General features: G+C 39.3%; 1 protein-coding gene across 1 annotated transcript in view; it reads right to left on the reverse strand.

Moving 5' to 3' along the window:
- SH3RF1 (SH3 domain containing ring finger 1) overlaps window positions 1-24,983 on the reverse strand; it is a 176,079-nt gene that overhangs the window by 25,032 nt on the left and 126,064 nt on the right. The window contains exons 4-6 of the mRNA XM_077772603.1: window positions 14,031-14,333; window positions 8,781-8,891; window positions 577-749 (exon numbers count right to left, since the gene is read on the reverse strand). Of these exons, the coding sequence (XP_077628729.1) occupies window positions 577-749; window positions 8,781-8,891; window positions 14,031-14,333 (587 nt within the window). The remainder of the gene's footprint in view (window positions 1-576; window positions 750-8,780; window positions 8,892-14,030; window positions 14,334-24,983) is intronic.

Genomic DNA, 24,983 nt, shown 5'->3' on the forward strand with positions numbered 1-24,983 from the left:
GCAGGCAATGGTAACCAATAGTTTTTACCAGGGCTCTAAACCGTTCCGCGTATAAAATCACACAATCTAGGGGCCACAAAAATCCAATTGTATTCTGCCATTGGTAAATGTTAACAAGACAATTAGACTTTTTTGGATACTTATGGCTGGGGCTTACAGCTTTTCACATGTATATTTGCACTAGATCTGATTTGTGTGGAAAATACCTTCCTGTTCCTTACTGTCCTAATGCAAGGAATGAAAATGCAGACCAAAAGCTCAAACAGGAATAGTACAAAAAGACGGCTCTATGTACATATATAATATTATGAAGCAGCAAATGCTATGTTTCCCTAGACTGTAAAAGACCTCCACTCAGCAGGACGGCTGCCTAGCGAGCTCATGTATCAGACCCATTTGGTCTCAGCAGTTTCCTAATTATATGCATGACTGGGTGTGAGTCTGCAGAACACAAACCACTTTGATGAACCATAAGCCTGTCACCAGCTCGTATCAGAAAGGTGTTTCTCTACCTCTGCTGTTGGGACTTAGTTTGAAATGAACTTTAAAGCAGTAATAAATGACACCCTCACTTACACACTGGGGCGAGTCTGAGGCCGTAAATGTGCAATCTGGTCAGAGGGTCCCACTGTGGGTCTCGGTCCCATTGCAGCAGCAGCAGCAGCAGCAGCAGCAGCAGCAGCAGCAGCAGCAGCGCCTGGTGGTGTGGAGGCCAGTAGAGGGGGTGGGGGAAGAGGAGGATTCATAGTCTGGTATGAGAAGACAGAGAGAAGAAAAAGAAAAAGAATAAAAATGAATTATTTATTTACATCTTTTATGGAAGGGGGGAGGGAAAAGGAATCAGGAATTCATAGGAAAAGACTTTAATGGAATCCACAGGGAGCAGAACCAGCAGGCTACCTTCTATGAAAGCCTCCTTAAAAAACAAAAAAAACAAAAAACTCCAAAAGATAAAACCAAAAAAACCTCATCTCTTGTTCTCCTCTAAGACCTTAGAGCCACAGTAACTTTTTCAGCAAACAGGTATGTAATGACACTTGGGAAGAGGGAAAGAAAAAAATGGAACAATTGCATGTAATTTTAAGATTAATGGCATTTTTAAGTATAGACTTGGATAAGTCTCCAAATGCCTTTCAAGGGGGCAGCTATAATGCCACACTGCTTGCTAGGAATTAATTTGTGATTGTTTCTGTAACTTGAAACTTAAACACAACACAAAACAATTTAGCTGCACTGTATCTCAAACCATTCCTTCAGAAGAAAATTTCCTTTGATGCCTGGTTTCCAAACAGCCCGAACAATAGCAAGCCACAATCACTGGGCAATTGTTGCTACTTTTGCTTATTCTTTTCTTAACTTTGCCAGCTTTTGAAATTTAGTACTATCAAGCCTGGTAATCTTTAACAAGTACACCAGTGAAAAGCTGCTGGTTCCTTTATGGGCACAGACTAATGGGGTTCTGCCTACAGGATTCCATGCCTTTTGAAAATCAATGGAGCAATTGTTACTTTCTGATCTATAAACCCCAGATGATTCTTTAGGGTCTGTATACTGAAACTCCTGGGAAAACAGGCACACAAAGACTTGCCTGAACCCCAACCTCACCCTCCCCAAATCTTTGAACCACTAGATGTAAAAACTGAATTAAAAGAGAAATAAGGAGACTAAAGAATGCACCTAGGAAAGCATAAATGGCTTCTATACATCAGTGTATAAACAAAAAAAATCCAATAATTTGTAAACATCATTCATAACAGTCACTTCCTATTTTTTTGGAATAAAAATTCACATCTCATCAACATTTGCTTCCTTCATCTGCCTGTTAATGTACACAGTTCCAGAAACACAATAAACCACATAGAAAAAAATTTCAGAATTCCTGACATACATTGCAACTGTTTCACACATTATAATTTAATTTTTTGCTGAAATGACTTTCAGGAAGGATTTTCCCCATACCGAAGCTGAAGTGTTGTAGAACATTCAGTGCAGAAATAAAGGATGTGCAGAGCTGCCTACAGACAACCTTGTCCTAACCTGAACAAGGCAGAGGGCAGTTCAAAAAGTTAGAACCCCATGAATGCTGCTCACTGTCCATGCAAACCATGGCAGCAGCCTTAAGATTTGTTACAACTCAGGAACTGTGTGTACTGGGGCTTAGAATCTTCAAAACCTATAACCAAGCATTCATTCCACTAGGTCTCCTCCCAGTGACAAAGTAGAAAGAAACAAAGATAATCCTGGTAAAACACTGAGTACATGTGACCTGGACAGTGCAATGGTAATAACAACACATCAGTGGCTTGTCGGGCAGGATAACAAGTCTAGACTGTACACAGATTAATATACGGAGACTGTAAAAGTACCACTCAACTGATTACCACTTAAATCTTCCTAAGCCCGATCTCCAAACAGCGTGGCTGTGGAAAGCGGGGAGACCAATGCATGTGCTCAACATGGGGCCCAACACAAACCGCTCCTAGGAATTACTTAAAATAGTACCTACGGCACAGAACCAAAAAGCTCCATTTCACACTCTAAGTAGAATTCTATTTTCAAGAGGAAAGGAAATTAAAATTGTCTGTTATGGCTTAACATTATTAAAACAGAGGCTGTACTAAATTAACCCTAAGAAGAAAAAGGCAAAACAACATCTATGGACCTGACAAAAACATGTCACATTTTGTTAATAGAATGTAAAAACAAAGTCACCTCTTGTAGTTAACAATACAGTAAACAAATGTTTCATGTACATTCCTTTCACAAAGAGTAAGTTAGAAGCCATCTAAGTTACAGCTTAAAAAAGGATATTCTGAAAGACCCTAAAAGTTGTGCTTGAGACAAAGTTTAGCTTTCTTTTTTTGTGGTTGAAACATAGACAGTCTTAATAAAATTAGGCAGATTTTTCCCCCAATGTTAGGCTACATATGTTTGGGGAAATGGACATTTGTGTGTGCATGTGTACATGGGATATAAGCACACAAAGACCAAGAGGGAAAGTCTGATTAAAATCAGATTCTTAGATGTTGTTCCACCCTGTGGGGTTGGTAAAATGATAGGGCTCTGGTGAGACCAGGGCTGTGACAGACTAGGAAGTTATGTGGGTTGCTTTATAAACAACTTAAACTGAAATAATCTGGTGATGTGGAAGTTCAAAAGGTAATCCACTGTGTGTTGTGCCTCAGGCAGTTTGCTATCCTGCAAGACCTGAAATTTCTACAGAGCAAACCACAGCCTTCCATTCACCCACAGCTGACCTGGAGACCTGCTTATTATTTCATAGTCCGGGCCAGCCCAGGACCCAGAAGCCAGAACGCACTCTCCACCAGCAGCAAAAAACATCTGTGGACCTGCAAGAAGGATAGGTCACAGTTTTCTAATAATATTTTGTTAACTTAATACTGTTCAGAACCAAACACCACACTTAAATGCCATTTTCACTAGACATTGCAGGCTAAATTAATAGGACCTTTGAAAAGTACTCATCACTTGTAGTTTTATTTTACGGCAATGCAGGTCTATGTTATCAAGGTAAAGCTATCTATAGCTACAGGCCAGGCTGCAGAAATACTGGTGTAAAAAACTAGATGTTATTCTGATATTCATTAAAAATGAGCGTCCTCCTGGTGTTTCTTTAGATTCAGATCTTCTGTTTATAGTATGTGGTAATGGTCTGAGGCAAGACTTACTATTTCTGAATAACAATTAGCTTAAAAACAGGACAACAGTCTACTAATGTGAAATGATCATACCTTGCCATGTCCAGGTTCTCTCTTTCCCTGACCCACTGACCTTGAAAGCAGCAATGACTTTACAATGCAGAAGAAGCATGGGCTCTGGGGACAGAAAAACATTCCAATCCCGGCTCAGCGTCTTAAGGAAGTCCTCGATTTCCCTCCTGTGTTAGAGTGAGCACCAGAAAAGAAGTGTCCTCTCCAAGTGGACTGGAATCTAGGCAAGATGAGCCACATTCTAGTGAGAATTGTGAGTGAAAAGTTCAAGTGCACGGATGTGATACACTTCCTCTCTGGTGCTCTTTCCTCTTTGTGCCCTTTCATGAAACCAAACAGCGGTGAGGTCTGGGTCTGGCTAACGACAGGTGACAAGATCCATTAGGTCTTAAGCCTGGGCCAAGGGCTGCAGGCTACCTTACTAGCAAAGTGCTCTGCACTGGAGTTTGGGGCACAAGTTCAACTGACAATAAAGGATTCATTTTCTTTCCAACTGTCCTTTAAGCGTGCATTTCCCTCTGATACATTTCTACCTCCCAGGATAGAAAAGTGACTGGAGAATAGACTCTGGGCATTTCTGGGTCCCCTGGGAAAATACCATGTAATATATCCCAAACCCAGCATCCTTTTTTCCCTAAACATCTGATTTCCAATCAACCCATTTTCAACCCTACACATCAATATCTCTAAACAGCCTCTCTAAGTACTGAACTCAGATGCATGTATACAGCCTGGTGGAGAAACAGTTCAAGCCACTGCATGATCATGCTTCCTTACGTCAGGAGTGTTAGCAATTTCAACAGCATTACCACCTGCATAGAGCAGTGTTTGTGCAATTATGTGATTAGTTTGTTTTATTTTATGACAGTAAGTAGGAAGTAGAAAAGTGGCAGTACTGACCCCAGTGATTAAAAAAAAAACTTAGAGGTATCAGAAATTCAATAAAATTAAGATAAAGATGGAAGGTCTCTAACTCTTAAGTCTCAATTGGATGCTCATTGGAATTAAGCCAGTCAGTTGTGGGTACAGCTATGAAGAAAAAGGGATAAAATTAAAGAATATATTTTAAAAAATATTAGTAATGGATGCTTAGATGATTATGTCTAAAGGGAAAGATGTAATTAAGAATTTGGTAATTTTTAAAAATCTCTCCAGGAATGGAATTTCTGTCACAAATTATAGATTTATTGTTCTACATTTGGTTTGTAAGAAGAGATACTTATGTTAGTTACCTGACTTTGTATAAACTACATAAGATCTCTATGCCTCAATATACCAATCTGTGAGATGGAGTTACAATCAGAAATAGTTTAGGTAAAGCTGCCTTTCCCTGTGCCCTGGAGCACAGCAGAAGCTCAATAAATAGAAGCTGTTGTAATGATTCATGAGACCATGAAGTCAGAAACTGTCTTACTCGTCTTTGTATTGCTGTCACCCAGCTTTACAGATACAAGGTAACAGACCTTCAATGAGTATTTCACAGATGAAAAAACATTCTATGCTTCTACCTCCCTTAGGACTATATGATATGAATCAAGTGGCCTTGGTTCCTGAGATGCTAGAGTCCTTTTCTGTTGTTGCTATGAACACTCTGGCCATATTCTACCCCTAATCCTGATTTTCAGAACTCATACCAATTCCAAAACCTCAACTTGTCCCTCTCAAACTATCAAGGTTGGTAGTTTCATACCCCTCCTTGCAGAGCCCATCCCTGATCCTGCTGATAGCAGTAAGTCCTGCTGAGACTTCCACCAGGGCTCCAATGGACTAATTACATATTGACTATTCTGAGAAACTGACATCATTTAGTTTACTTCTTTAAACATACACATAGACACACACTGTGTGTTTTATGTGTACAATTTTTTTTAGTCAGGGTTACATATTTTTGGAATGCAATCTGTCTATATAAGTTGGCCACAGGCTGTACTGGCCTTTATTGACCTGCCTCATTCGTGACATCTTGCAGCTAAACACCTTTCAGCTGGTACAGGGGATCAGGGATTATTAATCACTTATTTGAAAATTTTTCTGCCCTTGTGCGAAAAATACAAGACTAACATAGATCCTCACCCTCCTCCCTTCCCAAAATTAGTTGGGAAAAAACCCCTCACTACTATTAACAGCCTGATGTCTGAATTAGATAGCTGTAACACCAGTTTTGCTCCTAATATTAGGTATCTAACATTTTAACTGTTACATGTGAAACGTATAGGATGATGGGCTCCTAAGTTCATTCTGCATGAAAGATTAGAAGGTCCCAATTCATAATAAAAATACTAGAAATAGTTTTCATTTCCTATTCTAGTGTTGGCATTTATTACCTAATAAATCCACACCATGAAAAGCATGGTTTGCTCTCTACCAAGCTGCATACAATATTGCTGTGATGGTGCTCAAAGCCTTTGAAAATATTTCAAATTTTCAGTAAGATACTTGCCATGATTTATTTTTAATGTTTATTTATTTTTGAGAGAGAGAGAGAGAGACAGAGTGCGAGCCAGGGAGGGGCAGAGAGAGAGACACACACAGAATCTAAAGCAGGCTCCAGGCTCTGAGCTGTCAACAGAGCCCCATGCATGGCTCGAACCCACGAGATGTGAGATCATGACCTGAGTCAAAGTCCGACACCCAACTGACAGCCTCCCAGGTGCCCTACTTGCCATAATTAATGTAAGAAACAGAGGGTACGTGCTACTGAGATTTTTTTTTCTCACTTAAACCTACCATATTAAATCCAAAACATTTCTGCCAACCTATCAGGGACTTTGAGATGTAGACATCTCCTGGGATGACAGTCAGGTCTGTTTATAATCAGTTTTTCATTAAATGGAATTGGCACAGTAGACATACTGTTTAATAAACCTTCCGCTTGCTTAACATGCAGGGTTTCTTATATAATCCTAGGATGAAATGGTTTAATGTAAATTAATTTTTTTATATTCATGCTCTCCTAGGACCTGTCCCATTGATTTGCCCCAGAGTTGCCTCTAGCTAAGAGCAACTGGTCATTTACTACACTGTAAAATTTTCAGCCCACAAGGGCTGAAATTCAGCCAACTCTATGTCTTTTCCACTAATTAATTTTTCTAAGATCAGAAAAGGCAGTCTTTTTCCCTTAAGAAATTATGTTAGAATTTTTCCATGTGAAGTAGTCATCTGGAAATGGAAATACCAACTGGTTCTGTATGTACTGGGGTGAGAAGGGAAGGAAGGAAAGGAGAGAGTCTTCTCTGGAGAGGAGAGGGCAGGATGATTATGGAACTTGGCTCTGGTCAAAACACCCGGGGCTAACAGAATCTCATGGAAACCACATTTCAATAAAAGTTAACTGAATTTCATCTTCTCCCCCGAAGAATCAGCACAACCTTTCCCGCACCAAACAGTGGTGCCATCAAGGAAGCTGTAATCGTTCTGGGAACATTAAAAAAAAAAAACTTTAACCTCTAACCAGAACATTATTAACTTCCATTTAAATACAAGAACATGCTTAACTCTATAAAAAGTTTTCTAATGTCTAAGTCAAGCTAGGTAATAACTCCACATTTATTTATATCTACCTTGTTTCAAAGCAAAATGAGGCAAAAGGAAAATGAGGACAATAAAACTAGATGCAGCCAACATCTTGACTAATGTGCTAATATGTTGTGAGGTCTTTGTTGGAGGGGGGTACAGATTTGGCCCTGAACATTCTAGCAGAAGGAAACATAATCTTTACAGTATATATAAAATCCACAACCTAAAAACAAACCAGCTGCTAGAAGTCTCACTATTCTTGGTACAGAGAGCAGAGAAACCATAACCTAACCAACCAGGTCCTCCAAAGCATTCTGAGAAAAACCAGTGGCACATGCCATAGGCCTACCTTGCAACGGTCCTCAGTAGAGACCAATAATGAGATCAGTAACAGTCATCCCCTCCTATAGTCTTGGCATGGCACTAACTCTCCAAAGTAGAAAGTATTAGTTTCATTTTACAAGTAGGGACACTGAAGCTTAAAGAAGCTGAGTAACTTTTCATGGTCATATAAACAAAGAACTGACTGAGCTGGGCTTCCAACCCAGGTCTGTGTCCCCATCATCGGGCCACACTGTTTCTCCGAGAACATCACAACCAGTGAGATTCTGTAAAGCAATTTACGGGGGTTGGGCCCACTGGGGAGATCTGATTTAGTGATCTTTTCTATTTTCATTCAACTCAGCACTGGAAGAAACAGTGGGAAAGCATAAGCCAAGGCACCGGCTTGGATGAGAGAGGTCTCACAATTGCTGGTTCCTTGTAGTTCAACTGCCTGCAATTTCAGGACACAGGGATTTAAACTATTGTGTTTCTGCTACATAAAATTGAATTTGCTTGTTTCTTCCCTTTTAATTTTCTCTCCATAGTGTTCTCTTTGTGGCTATCTCCCGTGGCTGCCCTCATTTCTCCTATTAATTTCTCTTGTGAGGATGTTTTAAAGAAATTAGTATTTAGACTCTGTAGGATGCTAGGTCTTCAGAATGAAAATCAACACAATCTGAGGGAGGCTTCCAAGATAGCAGTTGCCTTTAGGCAGCGAGAGTGGCAGCTATTGCAGTGGAAGGCAACCTACTAAAAAGTTAATCATAAAATGGAGAGATTTGAAATCGACAGACCATGTGACTCAAAGCAAACCGTCTAGCCTTCGGGATCCTGGTTTCCTCAGTATTTCTATAAACCTGTCTTTGAGGGAAATAAGTGAAGTCTTCTAGAAACTCAAAAGAAATGAAAAAGAAATTTTAGGTTAAGCCTTCAGGAAATCAGGCTGAACTTTAATGAAAACTGAAAGCATTTTACAGAACTCTTCTAATGGCTTCAGGCTACTGATCACTTTAAAAATTTTGCAGCCTAAATGCAAGAGACTTTCTACTTTTTTTCTGTAAGATTAGCAGAGATAATAGATGAAAGAGATCCACCCCCATCTAGCAAGTGTCAATGTAAACTGCAGGTGTTAGGAGGCGGGATGTGCCAGATTTCCATCTCTAAATACCTGAGAGAGAGAGAGAGGCAAGATAGAAAGGCTATACTCACTCCAAGGGCAGCTGGGTAGGGAACATCTGATGGGAAAGTGAACGAGGGACCAGTTGTCACTGGGCTGCTTGGGGGTGGGGTCACAATTAACCCGGTGGTACTTATATGAACCTGCCAAGAAAAAAAAAAGTTATTTAATAAGACAATTATATTTAACACAACAGACTGTACTGGCTAAACCTTGGGAAGGCAAGTCATAATTTTTTTAAAAATCTATAGTTTCTAGTATTTGGGGAAAGCAGAATCTCTCAGTTTATTCAGTCCACATTTACTGGTTACCTAAAATTTGTATTCGGAACTGGGAGATCATGTGATAAATACTGGCCACTGCTGTTCTACACACAGAATTCAACTGCTGCTGGCTTTCACAACTTGGGATGCTACTGTGAACCAAACTGACCTTTCAGAGGGTTAGTCTGGTGCTTGACTAGCCCACTAGCAGTTTCCTTGAAGATCCTGTTAAGGTAGGTCATGGCTGAATACTCACCTGTCTATCAATTTATAAATCTATGTGAAGTTCTTAAGGTATTTTGTTATTCTCAGGATCATTTTTCATGACTCCTACTTTTCAGTGGGGACACATAATTAAAATGCAGCTGCCTAGACATGCCTAGAGCAGGTAATTATTTATAAAACCTTTAAAGGAATAATGTCAAGCCAAATTAGCTGTTTTCAAAGGTGTATTATCCATGATACTATCCAAGATTAATTTACTAGAAAGAAATGGAGTTATTCAGGTCATTTCATTGCCTGTGTTCAGTTACTCGATCAATTTCACTCAAGCTGCATTATCAGGTCCAACTGCAGAATGCAGGCAGGAGGAGGCGTGTGGGCTGCAGCACAACTGGGATGGTTTTCCTGCACTGTTAAAGGAATGTGGTTGGCTGGTAACTTGTTTCCCCAAGGAAAGAATGATACACCCAGAACGCTAGGCCTTTTGTAATAAAAACTTAATCCCAAACATACTTCCCTCAATTCCCATATGTTGAGAAAAAGATTATCAGGACAAAGAAAAGCTCAGAGATTTGTTCCCAGAGGGCCTCAAGGAAACTTTGAGTTTCCTGCTTGGGTTAGGCCTTGCCAAGGCCAGGGATAAACAGCATCACAGCATACAATTTATTTTCACAAATAAATCTGTGTTATATATGGAATCCACATCCTTTTAAAATCACATCTGTGCGTATTAGCTCATACACTGATCACACTGGAGGCTTAAACTAAGCAGATCTAAGGGATGCCCTAACAAGAGTTTCTCCCCAAACCCTCATTTTTTGTCTTTCGTGTGAATCAAAGTCTATTTCCAATCAATTTCTTTTTTAAAAATTTTTTTGAACATTTATTCATTTTTTGACAGACACAGACAGAGCGTGAGTTGGGGAAGGGCAGAGAGAGGGAGACACAAAATCTGAAGCAGGCTCTAGGCTCTGAGCTGTCACCGCAGAGCCTGATGCAGAGCTCAACTTCACCAGCCGTGAGATAAAAGTCATCAAAGAATGATTAAAAACAGAAGCAACAGAAGTAAAGGTGAGCATGCCTAGAATAAGCGTCCTGAAGTAAAAGGCGAAAGATTTATACGATCTGAAGAGAAACCAGAGTATTAAGCGTCCTGAAGAATAAGCGTCAGATCACGACCTGAGCTGAAGTCAGATGCTTAATGGACTGAGCCACCCAGGCGCCGTGATTTCCAATAAATTTCTAATGGGAAGCACACTGATTTTCATTTTAGGACAAAATCCAATGGCCTTTAGCTGTTTTAACCAATAAATCTGTTTATATACATACCCCAAGGACATTTGTAAGTTGGCACTACATAAGAGTCTTTCTGAGAAGATACAATGAAGCTCACTTCAAAGTGCATGCCATTATCATGGAACCTTTAGGGTAGGAAAAAAAACCCCCACCAAAATACAGCTTCCTGGGCCTGACCCTACAAATATCTAAGAAAGATCTCATGACTGACCAATGTTTCTCTAAGAGCTGCAGACTGGGAGTCAAGATAATTAGCTGCTAATGAGCTCATGGTCTTGGTCAAGAAACTTCACCCTCTATGATGAGCTGGACCAGAGGGCCCCTAATGTGTCTACCATCATAGTCATTGAAGTGAAACACTAAACATTGATACTCCTCCAAGCACCAGCCAACACAGGGCCACTCCTAACACCTGAATAAAAAAGGAAGAGATAAAAGTCACCAAAGAATGATTAAAAGCAGAAGCAACAGAAGTAAAGGTGAGCATGCCCAGAATAAGCATCCTGAATAGGGACAGACTGACTTTCTACTGTTCTCTTTTTCTCATGGAACTGCAAATTAAGTTTGGGCTCCTCTATAAGAATGGACTCTGTGGAGGGGGAAAGAGGTAATGTAAGCAAACACAAATGAGTGGGTGCACCTTTGGCTCCCCCTGAAGCCACTGGCCACAGAAGCACTTAATGTTATAAATCATTCCTCCAGCTGGCAGAGGCCAAAAAATATCTTGAGTGTGACCAGAGAAAGAAATAAAATGTCTTAGTTGCTTACAGCATCATGTGCTTTTATAGATGTCAATCACAGACATCTGTGCACATCTGTTCTGGTGACCCACCTGACAGCAAAGTCTATAAAAGAATCTTCTAGTATATGTATTTGAAAGTTCCGCCTTCGCTCAATAGTCACCATATATAATAGCAAGCAAGCCCTTTCCTCCTTTCTTATGTTTCCCTATCCTGTTGCCTGGAACTTGGATGTCCTGGTGAGATCTATCTCTAAATTCCATATAGAAAGAGGAGGATAAGGTTCTACCCATATGGTGGAAAGGGAAGCTGAGAAGCACATCACACAGCACTGACTGCCTGTATGTGGATTCTATTCAGGTGAGAGAAAAATGAATGCTCACTTCTTTAGTCTTCTTTAGATTTTCTAAGTGCAACCAAACCTGATTAAGGAAAAGCAAGACAAAAAATGGACCAAGTCAAGATATTAAAACATCCTTTTCCTCAGCACTGTAAAAAGTTCTTTTTCCTCAGCACTGTGAAAAAGAAAAAGAAATGGGCCATAGCAGGAGGAGTCAAACCTCCTGATCGGTCCTTTGCAGGGCAGAGGAAAAGGACAGTCCTATTTAGAACAATCTCACATGAGCTACCTTCCCATAGCCACTGATCTCCACAGTCAGGAGAGTGTTTTCCTGTCACCTATGCTACACACACTCATTGCTTTATTATAGACTGTGGTTCCCTCCAAAGTACACAGTACGCTAGACAAGTAGTGTTTTCTGTAAACCTGGGCCAGAGAAGCCAGGCAGCACTTGCAACATCTCGCATCATCTTCTTGAAATAACCTCTCCCTGAGGCAACATATTACCACCGAAAACAGAACGAATTAGAATATGGGAGGAGGGGTGGAATGGTTGAAAGGGAAACTGTTTTAATGAAATACAGAAAAGGCCTTGTTTCCTAAGCTACTCCAACCAAAACAAAAATAGCTCTAGTTTTATAGTCTTCATTCCCAGCTCTGGTGTGGCAGTGTCAGACATGCTCACACCTGACTGCCGAGTTGTCTCCAAAAGATCTAAATGCGAGCTTTATCCTTCCTTTCTCTTTTAATTTTGTCTAGTGCCAAAAGATTACTGTCTATTCTTTTAAAACTATTCCTATTCTGAGTTGCCACTATTCTTACCAGAAACTTATCTTTTACTTTAACAAAACATCATTGTGCAAATGTTGCTAGGTCACAAAATTTTAAAAAGCAGTCAAATGATCCAATTTTCTTTTAGTGAATGGCCAGCTTTACTAGACCCCTCTGTCAGAACATTATTCAAAAATCTTTTGAACTTTTCCAGAGTAATCCCACTTGGTACTTCTTACTCCAATCTATAATCCATGTCTATTTTTCACATGGGTATAATTAGTTACATGTAAAATAACATAGTTCTCCTCTCTACCCATTTTCAAGGGACTCCTCATTCAATAAGCATTTATTGAGTGTTTATTGTATGTCTGACATTTGGAATATATCGGTGACCACAACAAAGATGTCTGTCCTCATCATACTCATTTTCTAGTAGGCTGTGTCTGTGTGTCCTAGTTCCCTCAAAAGATCAAAAGTTTCATGGCCCCAGCACCCAAAAAGTACCGACGAACCACAATCCCATTCAGAAAGTGAATACATTTAATGCACAACATGCAGGATGAATCTAAAGGAGTGGGGTCAAATAAATGAGGCCGAGAGAACATAATTTTTAATAAAATTGGCAAGGAATACCAGAAATCATGTTGTAAATTTTTATTCTGTGGCCCACAACAGGCACTTATTAAACTGTAAACTTTCTGAGGGCCAGGATTGTGTATTTGTTTTCTTAAAAGGAAAATAATTCATTTTTGTATTTATTGAAAAACACTACAGCTATATTATAAAGTAGAATGTAAAATCTGCATGAATTTTGAAAACTAAACACAAGATTTGAAAGAAATTTCTCTTACTTATGACAGGCAGCTTTGGTCTGGGATCTCTGACCTCTGAATTGAGGAAAATATAGTGGTCATCTAATTGGATAATTATAGCAGCCCTGTGAATTAGGCAGGTAACAGGCTCATTTTGCAGTCCAGAATTAAGGTCTAACAGGAATATACATGGTGTTTAGAAGGTTCTAAAAATAAGGCACTCAATAAATGCCTGCTGAATGAATGTTTCCAATCATCTTATATATTTTTATTAACACAAGGATAATGTGCAGCTATTTCTTATGATAGTCCAGAGCCTTGATGAACTAATAAGCTTTTTAAAAAAGCTAGATTTTAATTTCTAACTTAAATTAAATGTTTCTTCACGTCCTTTCTTTTTTTCTCTAAAACTCTTACCAGGAAGCCTAAATGTCGGGGTAAGTTACATGGATGCAGGCAACTGTCAACTATGAGTTTCAACCACAGCATCTTTAGTTTGGATGAAGATAAAGTTTTAGTTGGCAAGATCTCCCAGAGCAGCCTTGTGAGCAAGTTCTGTAAAACTGAGCAGTTGCTTGAAACTAAGTATTATTTAAATCATTTTGTAATTTCTGATCCTTCCTTTGACAATGACGGAGTAGTTTCAGGTTAATACACTCAAGTTAGTTTTCTCCTCCACTTTTCTACCTACAGAATGGAGAAAGGCTCTACGTCTCAGGAAAGCTACTATCTTCCAAAGGCAAAAATAAACAGTCTTGTTTAGCTAGTGAACAAACATGTCTGTGAGTAGATCATTTTGTGCCTGAGCTCTTTTCACACCTTTTGGATGATTTACCTGAGACGGGGCACTGCAGGAAAGCCCAGATAGCTCGCTGATGCGCGCAGCAGCCGTGGGGTTACTGGAGCTGATGAGGACGGGAGGGCTGATCTCCATGGAGTGGCGGTTCTGGGATGCCTGGGAGGATTTGCTGGCCATGGTGAGGGAAGTAAAGGAGTGCCGCTTTTTGGTGTTCTTCTTGGTGTCAGAGTGCTTTGGGGCATTGCTGCTCTGGGCTGCTGCCGAGGTACATTCTCCAGCATCAACACCTGCCCCAGGAGGCTTATCCCATTCTATCAGCTGCTTCGCTGCCGAGTTAAACTGCAAACCAAGAAATTGACACAAGACAGTTACACAGTTCTCAAGGATTCACTGAGATTTCTTTTCAACCAGCTTTTATCTAAAATTCAGTGTCACCACTTTAAAGTTTGCATTTGCAAGTCTATACATATATTTTCCATGTGAGATGTCTTTTCTCTCAATACTGGCATTTCATTAGATCTGTCACCAATAGATGTCAAATCAAGAATAAACAATTCTAATTCAAGACCAACAAGGTAAAAAAAAAAAGTTTTTTCCAAGAATATTCAGAATATCTAATTTTAAAATTTACCAGTAACAAATGAAGATTTGTTTCAGTTCACTGATGAAACTTAAAGCAGAACAATTAAAAGGGTACACTGGTCTGACTGAACACTCTGTTGCCCAATAATGGTTAGAGCCATTGCTCTAGAGCACAAGTGAACATTGAAGGGGTAACTTTTGGGTTTCGTAAAAAACGAGCAAGGCAACAAAGAATGAAACCATTATATGTTAACTCACGCACTTCCACATAAATTAACCTCCCACCTCTGTGCATTTTGGGAGAACTTCACAAAAAAGTTGGTAGACATTCTTTTTTATTTTTTAAATGTTTATTTATTTTTGAGACACACACACTCGTGCACACATGCATGGGCAGGTGAGGGGCAGAGAGAGGGAGGCAGAAGATCCAAAGTGGGCTCTGCCCTGGAGCAGAAAGCTCAAAGCAGGGCTCGATCTCACAAACCATGACATCATGACGTGAACTGAAGTTGGACACTAAACCGACTGGGCCACCTAGGAGCCCTGACATTCTTGATATCTCTTTGTCATATCACTGCCTCAATTCTTCTCATATGTGCTTACAGTTTAAATCATAAGGGAGTAAAAAAAATTTTTTTAAGTCCTGCTGGCAAGCTAACTTGTCTCTTTGAAAAGTTCTCTATTAGGGGTACAAGGGGTGCGGACAGCACCAGCAAGAAAGGAAAGGACACAAAATTTGTTTTTCCTGAGGTAGAATATAATGTTTCCACAAAGCTTCAATGATAATAAGCTGTATATAATTTACCAAGATATTACAGTAATAGGAAATCATTGAGCACAAAGTTTAACCTCACATAAAAAGACATTAAGATAAAAAATAATAGACATCTTTAAGGTAATTTAAATAAATATTAAGGATAATAGGGATTTTCGCATCTCAGCTTTGCATGTTCAGCACTTTACAAACACCCTTAGATAAAATATCATCATCAAAGTTATTTTCCACCCACCTAAATGGTTAGGACCGTGTCTCCTTGCCCTGTTGAGAATGTCCTACTAGAAGAATGGAAATCCTGTCAGTCAATATGTAACAAAGTGAACTTGCTTTGGCACAACTGGCTGCTCACAAAGCTGTACTAATTGCAGTTCAGTAGCCAGTGCTTCTACAGATGATTGCAAATTGATTAACAATTTGTTCCTGTGGCTCCCCAGGGACTTGAATTCATCTGGCCTGTCTGATCTACAATTAATAAGATACATCTTTTTCAAACATGAGCATGCCTCTCCTTCAGACTTCAAGGATTTTTTCCACATGATAGGCTTTCAAGAATAATAACCAGTAATGCCACCATTAACACCTATCAATGCCTGAAGTACCAATGGCAGGAGAGAGAGGAGAAAGGTGATCATTAGGACTCTGTTACGTGTTTTGAGAATGAAGAAATGAGGTACTATTAAAGGGTGGCCTTATTATAACATTATAATAGCATTTGACCAAGAGATCTAGAATTTACAAATCCTACGTTGGTCTAGCCATCTCACCTTCTGGTGGTCTCTAAGAAAATCACATGCCTGAAGGAAGAAATGTGATGTTTTATTATTATGGTGGGAGTGGTCCAAACCTCAACAATACCAGAAGAAGAAAAAGAGTCAAAAAATGCCTTCTTCTACTATAAGCTCATTTAGATCCCAAGACACAAATCCTCAAAAGCATGACTTAATCCACATGCTGGAATCTGACCAATTAACTCAGCACTCATGTTGCACTGAGTAAGAAATAAGGGAAAGGGCTGAGAAGACTTCCTCTCCATTAAGACCAAAACTATGAATTGAAAAGACTATCACATCTACTTGATATCAAAGTTAAATTCATTCTGGGATCAAACCAGAGCTTCCATTAGCAATGTCTGCTTTGAAATAGTCTGAAATATTACCATAGTCCTGTACATACCTAGCCAAGTGTTGCTTTAGTTAAAAAGAATTAAAATTTCAGTTTCTATATGCTGTGCTCTGGAATAAACATAAGAAATATATTTCCTATACATATATTCCCTATATTTCCTGTTTTTCTCATTATAAAAATACAGGGTGCTTCCCCTGTACATTTTTCTATATTCTCCATTAAATAAATATTGATCTTTACACTAAAGTAAATACACATTGATCATCTGTTACATACTGGATGATGTGCTAGGAGCTGGAGATCTATACATGCAGACAAATGGTCCCTGCCCTCAAGGAGCTTACAAACAGACTTATAAATAACAGAAGCACTCTTTATATTTTCCTGTGTTTTGCTTCCTTGAGTCAACAATATACTTTTCGAGATTTATCCATATGGTCTATGAATCAGTCATTTTTTAAAATGCTATGTAATATTCCATTGTGCAGATACACTACAATTTATTTATGCATTCTTCTGTTGAGTGATATTTGGGTTCCCCTTCCCTCTCCTCCTATCCCTTCTTCTCTTTCTCGAAACTTCCTTCTTTTCTATAGATTTTGGCTACTGAGAACAATGCTGCCATATGAGTAATCTTGTGCATATTTTTGATGGACATAAGCACTCATCTGGATACTGGGCATATGCCTAGGAGAGGAACGGCTGGGCCACACAACTGGCATGTTTAGAAAAATAAAGTCTACATGCAGAAGTATGTGCATACAAGCAGACCCATCATGGTGTGGTGGAACTAGCGAGCTGCAGACAGAAGACCACAGTTCTGGTCCTTACCCATAAAATCAGGACGTTGGAGCTGATGATCTTTTTGTCTTGCTTAGCTGTCACATGTGTAAAGCATTATGTTACTTTAAACAGATATAATTCATTTTTCCATTTCACATCTTTCATTTCTATTTCTCTAAATCATCTACTATATTTTTCCTGTATTTCATTTTTACACACGAGCAGTCATGTTCATTGCCATACTTTAAAATGACTTTAGACCCAGAGGTTAGTACTTAAAAATGTTATTTGCTGCCTTTATAAGTCCCACAGAAAGTCACAAAGTTAAGACTACTTTGGTAGAGGCATTAAGTAATTCAGGCAGAAACTTAAAGAGGCTTTTACTGTAAGTGTACCTTAACCTTCAGCAACAACAGGAGAGCAAGGATCTGACAGCTTTTAATGGAATTTTGATAACATTCACTTATGAATGTTTGTTAGAGCTCACTAGTGTAGGCTTTCTGTGACATTTATCTAACCATGACCTTTTAGTTTAGGAGCACACTTATCACCTGAAAAATAAATTTGTATACTAAAATACCTTCTTCCAAGCACTTGGTAAGGAGTATCTGATGAGACCTGGTTGCCTACAAGGTAAAATTCAGTACACTGGAGCTAAAGCAGGGACAAATGAGATTTGTTAATCTTAAAATGGTAATGTCCTCTTTTTTGGAAACTCTAAAATTTAGATGGAGTATTAGTAGAAGTATAAAGAAGTATGAGAAAGAAAATACGGATGAAATACTGACAATACTAACAACAGCACCAAGACAGCTGAAGAAGAATCAAAATAATCTGTGCGTTGGGGGGGTGGGGGGAGGGAGGTTGTCTTTGCTAAAGAGACTATGACCTTTAAAATTTTTTTTTAACATTTATTTATTTTTGAGAGAAAGAGATGGAGCACAAATGGCAGAGAAGGAGAGACACAGAATCCAAAGCAGCCCCAGGCTCCAAGCCATCAGCACAGATCTAGACATGGGGCTCGAACCCACAAGCTGTGAGATCATGACCTGAGCCAAAGTCAGATGCTCAACCAACTGAGCCACCCAGGTGTCCCTAGAGATTATAACGTTTTTAAAAGATGGAACTTACATTTTTTAAAAAGAGGAAAAAATTAATGGAAACGAAGTTAAATAGTCACTATTTGAGATGATACTTTACAGATGAATCCATTAGTTTTTGAGTACCAGAGAATACAAACAGTAGGTCTGATGAAGGAGCCTATTCTAATTTACAACCCACTAGAGTGTTCCTTGAACGTAAGAGGCTTTTTAAGAGAGACAAAACAAAACTTTAAAAAAATTATAAAAGTAATATATGTTCATGATTTTTAAAAAGGAAATAGTACAGAATAATATGAAGTAAAAGTGAAAAGGCCTTGGCCAGCTTCCAATCTGTCTCCCCAATTCATTTTCCAGATATATCTAAGCTTACCAGTTTAGAACATATCCCTCCATATATTTTCTATGTTGATACTGTTAAACATGTACCCATATTTTCTGGTGAGGTATGGTTTAGTAATGGTGGGAAAAACACAGGCCTAGAGGGGAAGCTGAAAGCTCTGCTCTTCTGTCTCTCCCTTCCTATCTTAACGAGAAACGAGTGAGGTAGAGGGCCTGCCATGTCCCTTTCCCCAGGAACTCCCCCAGGCCAGAGCCCTACCCCTTCCCAGGTCTTCTCCACCCAACTGTCTCTTGGTCTCCAACCCCAAAACAGAACCTGTGGCAGGTCACCTGTGCATTGGCCTGGAGCTAGAGAGTGAGGCTATGGGATGTTGGAGGAACTGTTGGTTCCTAGAAGTTCCTTGGAGATCAGATCTCTCCAGAGGGAAGCAGGAGCAAGCCCAAGGGGTGTGCACTGGATGGGGAACAGCAGGCAGGGCTATGGGTGACGCATGCCTCTGGTCTAATAAACTGGGTTTCAACCATCAAAAAAAATTATTAATTTTTAACATAAATGAAACCAAGTAATATATACTATTCTCTCCTATAACAATATCTCATGGACATCTTTCTGCATCAACAGACACAGCATGGCATTTCATTGTGTAACAGAGGTCTTCATTTAATATATCTTGGCATGTTTTTGCAGGCATATCTGCAGGGCAAACTCCTAAAGATAAAAATGTTAGATCAAAGTATAAGCTTAAAACACTTTTTTGAAGGATATTGCCAAATTGCTCTCCAAAATGGTGTCAATTTTCATCATATCCGATGGTGTATTTTTTATTGCAATACATTTAACATACTACATTGTGTAAATTTCAGCTGGACCTCCAGTAGACTATTTTTTTTTTGTTTTTATGTTAATTTATTTTTGAGAGAGAAAGAGACTGTGAGCCGGGGAGGGGCAGAGAGAGAGGAAGACACAGAATCTGAAGCAGGATCCAGGCTCTGAGCCATCAGCACAGAGCTTGGCGCAGGGCTCAAACCCATGAACCATAAGATCATGCTCTAAGCTGAAATCGGACACCTAACCGACTGAGCCACCCAGGCGCCCCTCCGGTATACTATTAAAAGTCTCTGTCTTGAGGCAGCTGTGAGGCTCTGTCAGTTAAGCGGCTGACTCTTGATTTCAGCTCAGGGCATGATCTCACAGTTGATAAGACTGAGCCCCATGTTGGGCTCTGCCTTGATAGAGTGGAGCCTGCTTGGGATTCATTCTCTCTCTCTCTCTCTCTCCCCCCCTCCACCTCGTCTTCCTCCTCCTCCTCTCCTGCATGCAGGCACACACACACACTCTCTCTCTCTCAAAATAAGTACATTAACTTTAAAAATAAAAAAGTCTGTTTCTCCATATTATTAACAATATTGGTTATTATCACTTAAAAATACTACTTGCAGAGGTAACTATATTATATTGTTTTAATTTATATTTCTCTACTTGTTAAGGAGAATAAGCACCTATGTTTTTTCTTGGATTTGCATATTACCACACTTTATCTACTTTTCTATTGGGTTGTTAGTATTTTTCTTATAGATCTATAATTGTTCCTCATATATAAGTCATTCTTTAATATAATATATATGCATGTATATATGTGTATACATATCCATCAAGTTAGAAATATTGCTCCAATTTGTTTTTTACCTTGATATGTTTGTTATGCATACCTTTTTATTTTATGTGCCAAATTTATCAATCTTTTCCATTATGTCATCTCAGTTTATCATGTCTTATTCCATAATTACTTTTAAAAGAAAACCACTTTTTTACTACTATTTTTGTGGCTCCTTCTATCCTTTTTTTCTTTCTTTACATCCCCATTTTTGAACGATGTGCACATTTGTATAAAGAATAAGGTGAGAATAGTGCTATGTTTTTTCCACGTGGCCCATCATTTCCAAGCTGGCCCATCATTGTTATCTAACAGTCCACCTTTTCCTCATGGGCTTGCAATGCACCTTCATAAAGCTATGCTCTAAAAGGAGAACTTTAGGGTTCTGCTGCATCACTAGGTCCAGTGTTCCTTCCCCAGAGAGTTAGACACTTTGAATATCAGTGAATGAAGGTTAGAGGATGCAAATTCATGCGATTTACCACCTCCTAGCAGAAGCAAAAATAATTTGTCTCACATTACAGTCTTTTGCAAAATCTTTTCACATAATAGCAGTGAGAAGTTTGTATTTCCATTAGTCTTCTAGACTTCCCTGCAATTTAGGTAAGAAGAGTTTTGTTTTTGAATCATCAAAATATAAAAGCAAGCTCAGTCTTCATTTATAATACTAGACTCCCCCACAGAAAAGGAATAATGAGAAAGACTTAAGGGACTACTCAGGAGTCTTTTAAAATTGTTCTGAAAGCCTCCCTCAGGTGGCAACTCCATTTAGGGCTCAGTAAATATTTGTTGAGTAAATAAAAATGTCAGTCTCTTATAACTACCATAGGAAGGAGGGGCTCCCTCTAGACCAGCACTGTCCAACTGAAGTATAATATGAGCCGCATGTGCATTAAAAAAATTTAATAGCCACATTTAAGAAGATAACAAGTAAAATTAATTTAAATAATATTCAGTCCAATTTATCCAAGATATTACCACTCAACATGTAATCAACATTAAAAAAATATTTTAACAGTTACATTCTATTTTTTGAAATCCAGTGTGTACTGCATAGTTATGTCACATCTCAATCTGGAATAAGCACACTTCAAGTGGTCAGCAGCTACACATATTAAGAAGCACAGCTCTGGACTCTCAGGAGCTGATGAGGGGAGAGGAACTACACCGAAGGTGGCTGTCTCCTGAGGCTCAGTAAGCACAACAGATTTGCCAAACAGAGAAAGGGCAACTTGAAACCACTCCTATGATCTCCCTTGGTCCACATCTGTGAAGGCTCCTGAGCCCTAAAGTAGTTCACTGGTAACAGGGGTTACTCCTTTCCCCAGCAGGGCAGTAAGGAACAGACTCAACACAGCCTTCATGACATCCTACCGGGGAAAAGGATTTTCAGAGTAACTGCTCCACTGCACTAGATTAGGAAGGTGAGGAACATCCGTTATTTAGCTCTCACTTATCTTATTTTTAAATGTTTATTTATTTTGAGAGAAAGAGACAGAACGTGAGTGGGGTAGGTGCAGAGAGAGAGGAAGAGAGAGAAACCCAAGCAGGCTCCACACTGTCAGTGCAGAGCCCAATGCAGGGCTTGAACCCACGAACCATGAGATCATGACCTGAGCCCAAATCAAGAGTTGGTTAGTTAACAGACTGAACCACCTAGGCACTCTTGGCTTATTTTAATTATCCTCACCTCNATGTGGCTCCCAAGGAACACAGGAAAGCATTAAATCATCTACACACATAATTATACTCTTAGCATGTGCCAGATCTATAATGGTACAAACTGAGTAACATAGAAGTTTGAAGCAAGGAGGAGGCTGTTTTGTTTTGTTTTGTTTCTGCACAGGAGACTTAGGAAAGAAGGGCTTCATGAAAAATGACAGTATTCATCTGGACCTTGAAGAAAGAGTAAACTGTCTACAGATAGTTGGACAAAGAAACATCCCAGATGAGCTGTAAAGGCAGCAATTCCAAGGTATGTTTTCCAGGAACAATCAGCAGATCAACTTAGGGAAGGCCCTGGGTATGTATAGGGAGATACAGGCAGGCTAAGTAATTTGAGGGTTCCTTGGGGAATCATTGTGGATGTTAGACACCAGTTGGTCATTATCCTCAGCCTCTGATGAAGGCACCACAGGAGACCTGCATTCTTATGTTCTCTAAAGCTACTCAGAGTACTGGAAACTGCCCATTCATGCAGTGAGAATTCAATAAACATTAACTGATCTTTAGAATCTCAGCTCCCTGAGTGTTTTCCTGATAGAAAACAAAAAAGAAACTCTTAAATTAGAAAGAGGCTATTGAATAATAGATGGAGCACAAACTGCCTTAAATAAAGTTCTTTACCTAATTTAAAGGCCTCTTTGTCAGATTGAGTCTAGTCAAGTTGCCTCTAACCATATATATTAAGCAGTTGTTCCTGGAGTCCAGAGGAGACCTGCCTCTGCCCTTAGAAATTCAGAAACCAGTGCTCATTTTTCCTTCTGTCATTGTGGCAGAAGGAAAAGCAACAATTACTTGTATCAAGCTGATAACATTCAGAAGATAAGAAAACATGCACTATGAGATGGAGCCCACTGTGCTAAGGAAAAAAAAAACTACCTCAATGTATTCAGTTATAAGAATTAAAAATGGCAGTGTGAAAGAAACATCAAAATGAAGCAGGTATTGCTAGGAGAGCTATTTAAAAAGGAGCTGGGAGGCCATTAGGGAAGCAAGGCTTATGCATGTCCCCACCTGAAAGAAAAGATGACTTCAAAATATAGGTCACTGTCAAACCACAAGCATCCTAGAGCACCAGCTGCAATGCTGCCATTTCAAGAGAAATGAACTTTTTTTTTCCTTTTACTTAGGAATGGACTTTTTGCTTAGTGATAGCCCTTAGCAACCAATCATGTACAGATAGGAATAGCTTCAGTTTTTCAGAATCAATCATCATTCTTGACAATTTTTGTAGCTTCATTGGAAATTCCCCCCTTGCCTTTAAAAGCCCTCTTCTTTTCTCCCCACTTCAGAACACATTTCCAATTCCTAGTCAAATCTGTGTCACTCGAATTGCAATTCTCAGACCCCAGGTAAAGGCCTTTGGTTTGCCCTTCAGTCGTGCTGCATTTCTCACTGGATATCATATGGTGTCAGAAATGGGATCCAAAGTGACTAATCTTCACCTCCACCTCTGCTGTTGCTGCTGTGGATTCAAGGTGCCTACAAGGTGCACTCTGTTGTCTCCTGTGTTTTGGGGTTACAGTGGTTGCTCTCTTGTTTCTGAACCTCCCAACCCAGTCAAGGTTCAGTTTCTATTTTGGTGTCCTGTGTTGCCAGCTTTCATTAACAGAAGATTTTCTGTTGTGTCTCTGGTGAGTACACACTCTTTGTTAAAACGGGTAGTTCACTGTCTAAAGGAGGCTACTCATCAGTTCCCTTCTGGAATTCTTGCTGGCTTTATGTATAAAAACTATGGACCTTTGTCCTATAAATGTTTGTCATGCTGAATGATGATTACTCAGGATAACTTACAATTGAACTGGCTCACTTGGGGCTCTTTTGAAATTCCTAAATTGGTTTATCTGTGCAGCCAATTGAAAGAGGTTGTAAGACAAAATACCCTGAGCGGGGAAACTTATTTTCACTGACATTTCAAGGGTTGCACAAATACTTCCAAAACTGCTGAAATTAACCAAGGCTAATTCTGAGCTGTCACAGAGATTTACTAAATTGGAAGAGTCTTTCAAAGGCTCCTCTGATATCTCTGCTCATATTCCCTTTGCTCTTCCTCCTGCGTGCCCACCACCTCCCAATCTTTCACTAGGTGAACTTCCTTTCTCTAATGACTTAGATCCTGGGCCACCAGGCTTTGCCACTCCCTTTATGGTTAAACCTAACGAAGGTGGTTCAAGGATCCCCGTCCATGAGCTCTACTCTTTGGACAAAAATGGAACCCTGGGCAATCACTAAAGAGTTCCCACATCCTAAGTATAATCCTATAACTTTTGCAAAGGAATTTAATCTAGTGGTCCAAACTTAGCAACTAGGTTATTCCGATCTTTAACAACTGATTTACCTGCTCCTCCTGAAGGCAGAGTAAATTAGAAAAATCCTTGTGAGAATTTCAATAAGTGGAGAGCAATTGACCAACTGAATATTCTCAAACTAGCAAAAAAAACCCACTTTATAATGATTCCTAAACATTTTTTCTAAAATTATTGATTGGAAAAAGACCTGACACCGCACTCAAAACCTGATGAAGATGTTTATGATTAATCATCTTGAAAGAATCTAAAAACAATTATTGCATAGATTCAATTAATTATGAAATGCTCACCCTTTTTAACTCAACCTTCATGAACAGGTTAGATGAAGACCTAAGCTCATCTGTTTAACCTTAGCAGCTTAACGGAGCCATTATGGATCTTTATAACCTAATCAACTTGCCTGAACAATTAGCCAAATGATCCAAAGAAAAAATTAAAAAGTCACTCAAATTTTAAGTGCCCAGATTCAAGCTACCCAAATAACGAGCTTACAAATGTGACACTTAACAACCAAATCTGTCTTCCAAAATCCACCAAGCAAGCCATCCTTAAAGGGTTTTGCCACTACTGTAAAAAGCACAGACACCAGGAAA

Source organism: Crocuta crocuta, unplaced genomic scaffold (genome assembly GCF_008692635.1).
Source record: "Crocuta crocuta isolate KB4526 unplaced genomic scaffold, BGI_CrCroc_1.0 scaffold429, whole genome shotgun sequence".
In the NCBI taxonomy this organism is placed as follows: Eukaryota; Metazoa; Chordata; class Mammalia; order Carnivora; family Hyaenidae; genus Crocuta; species Crocuta crocuta.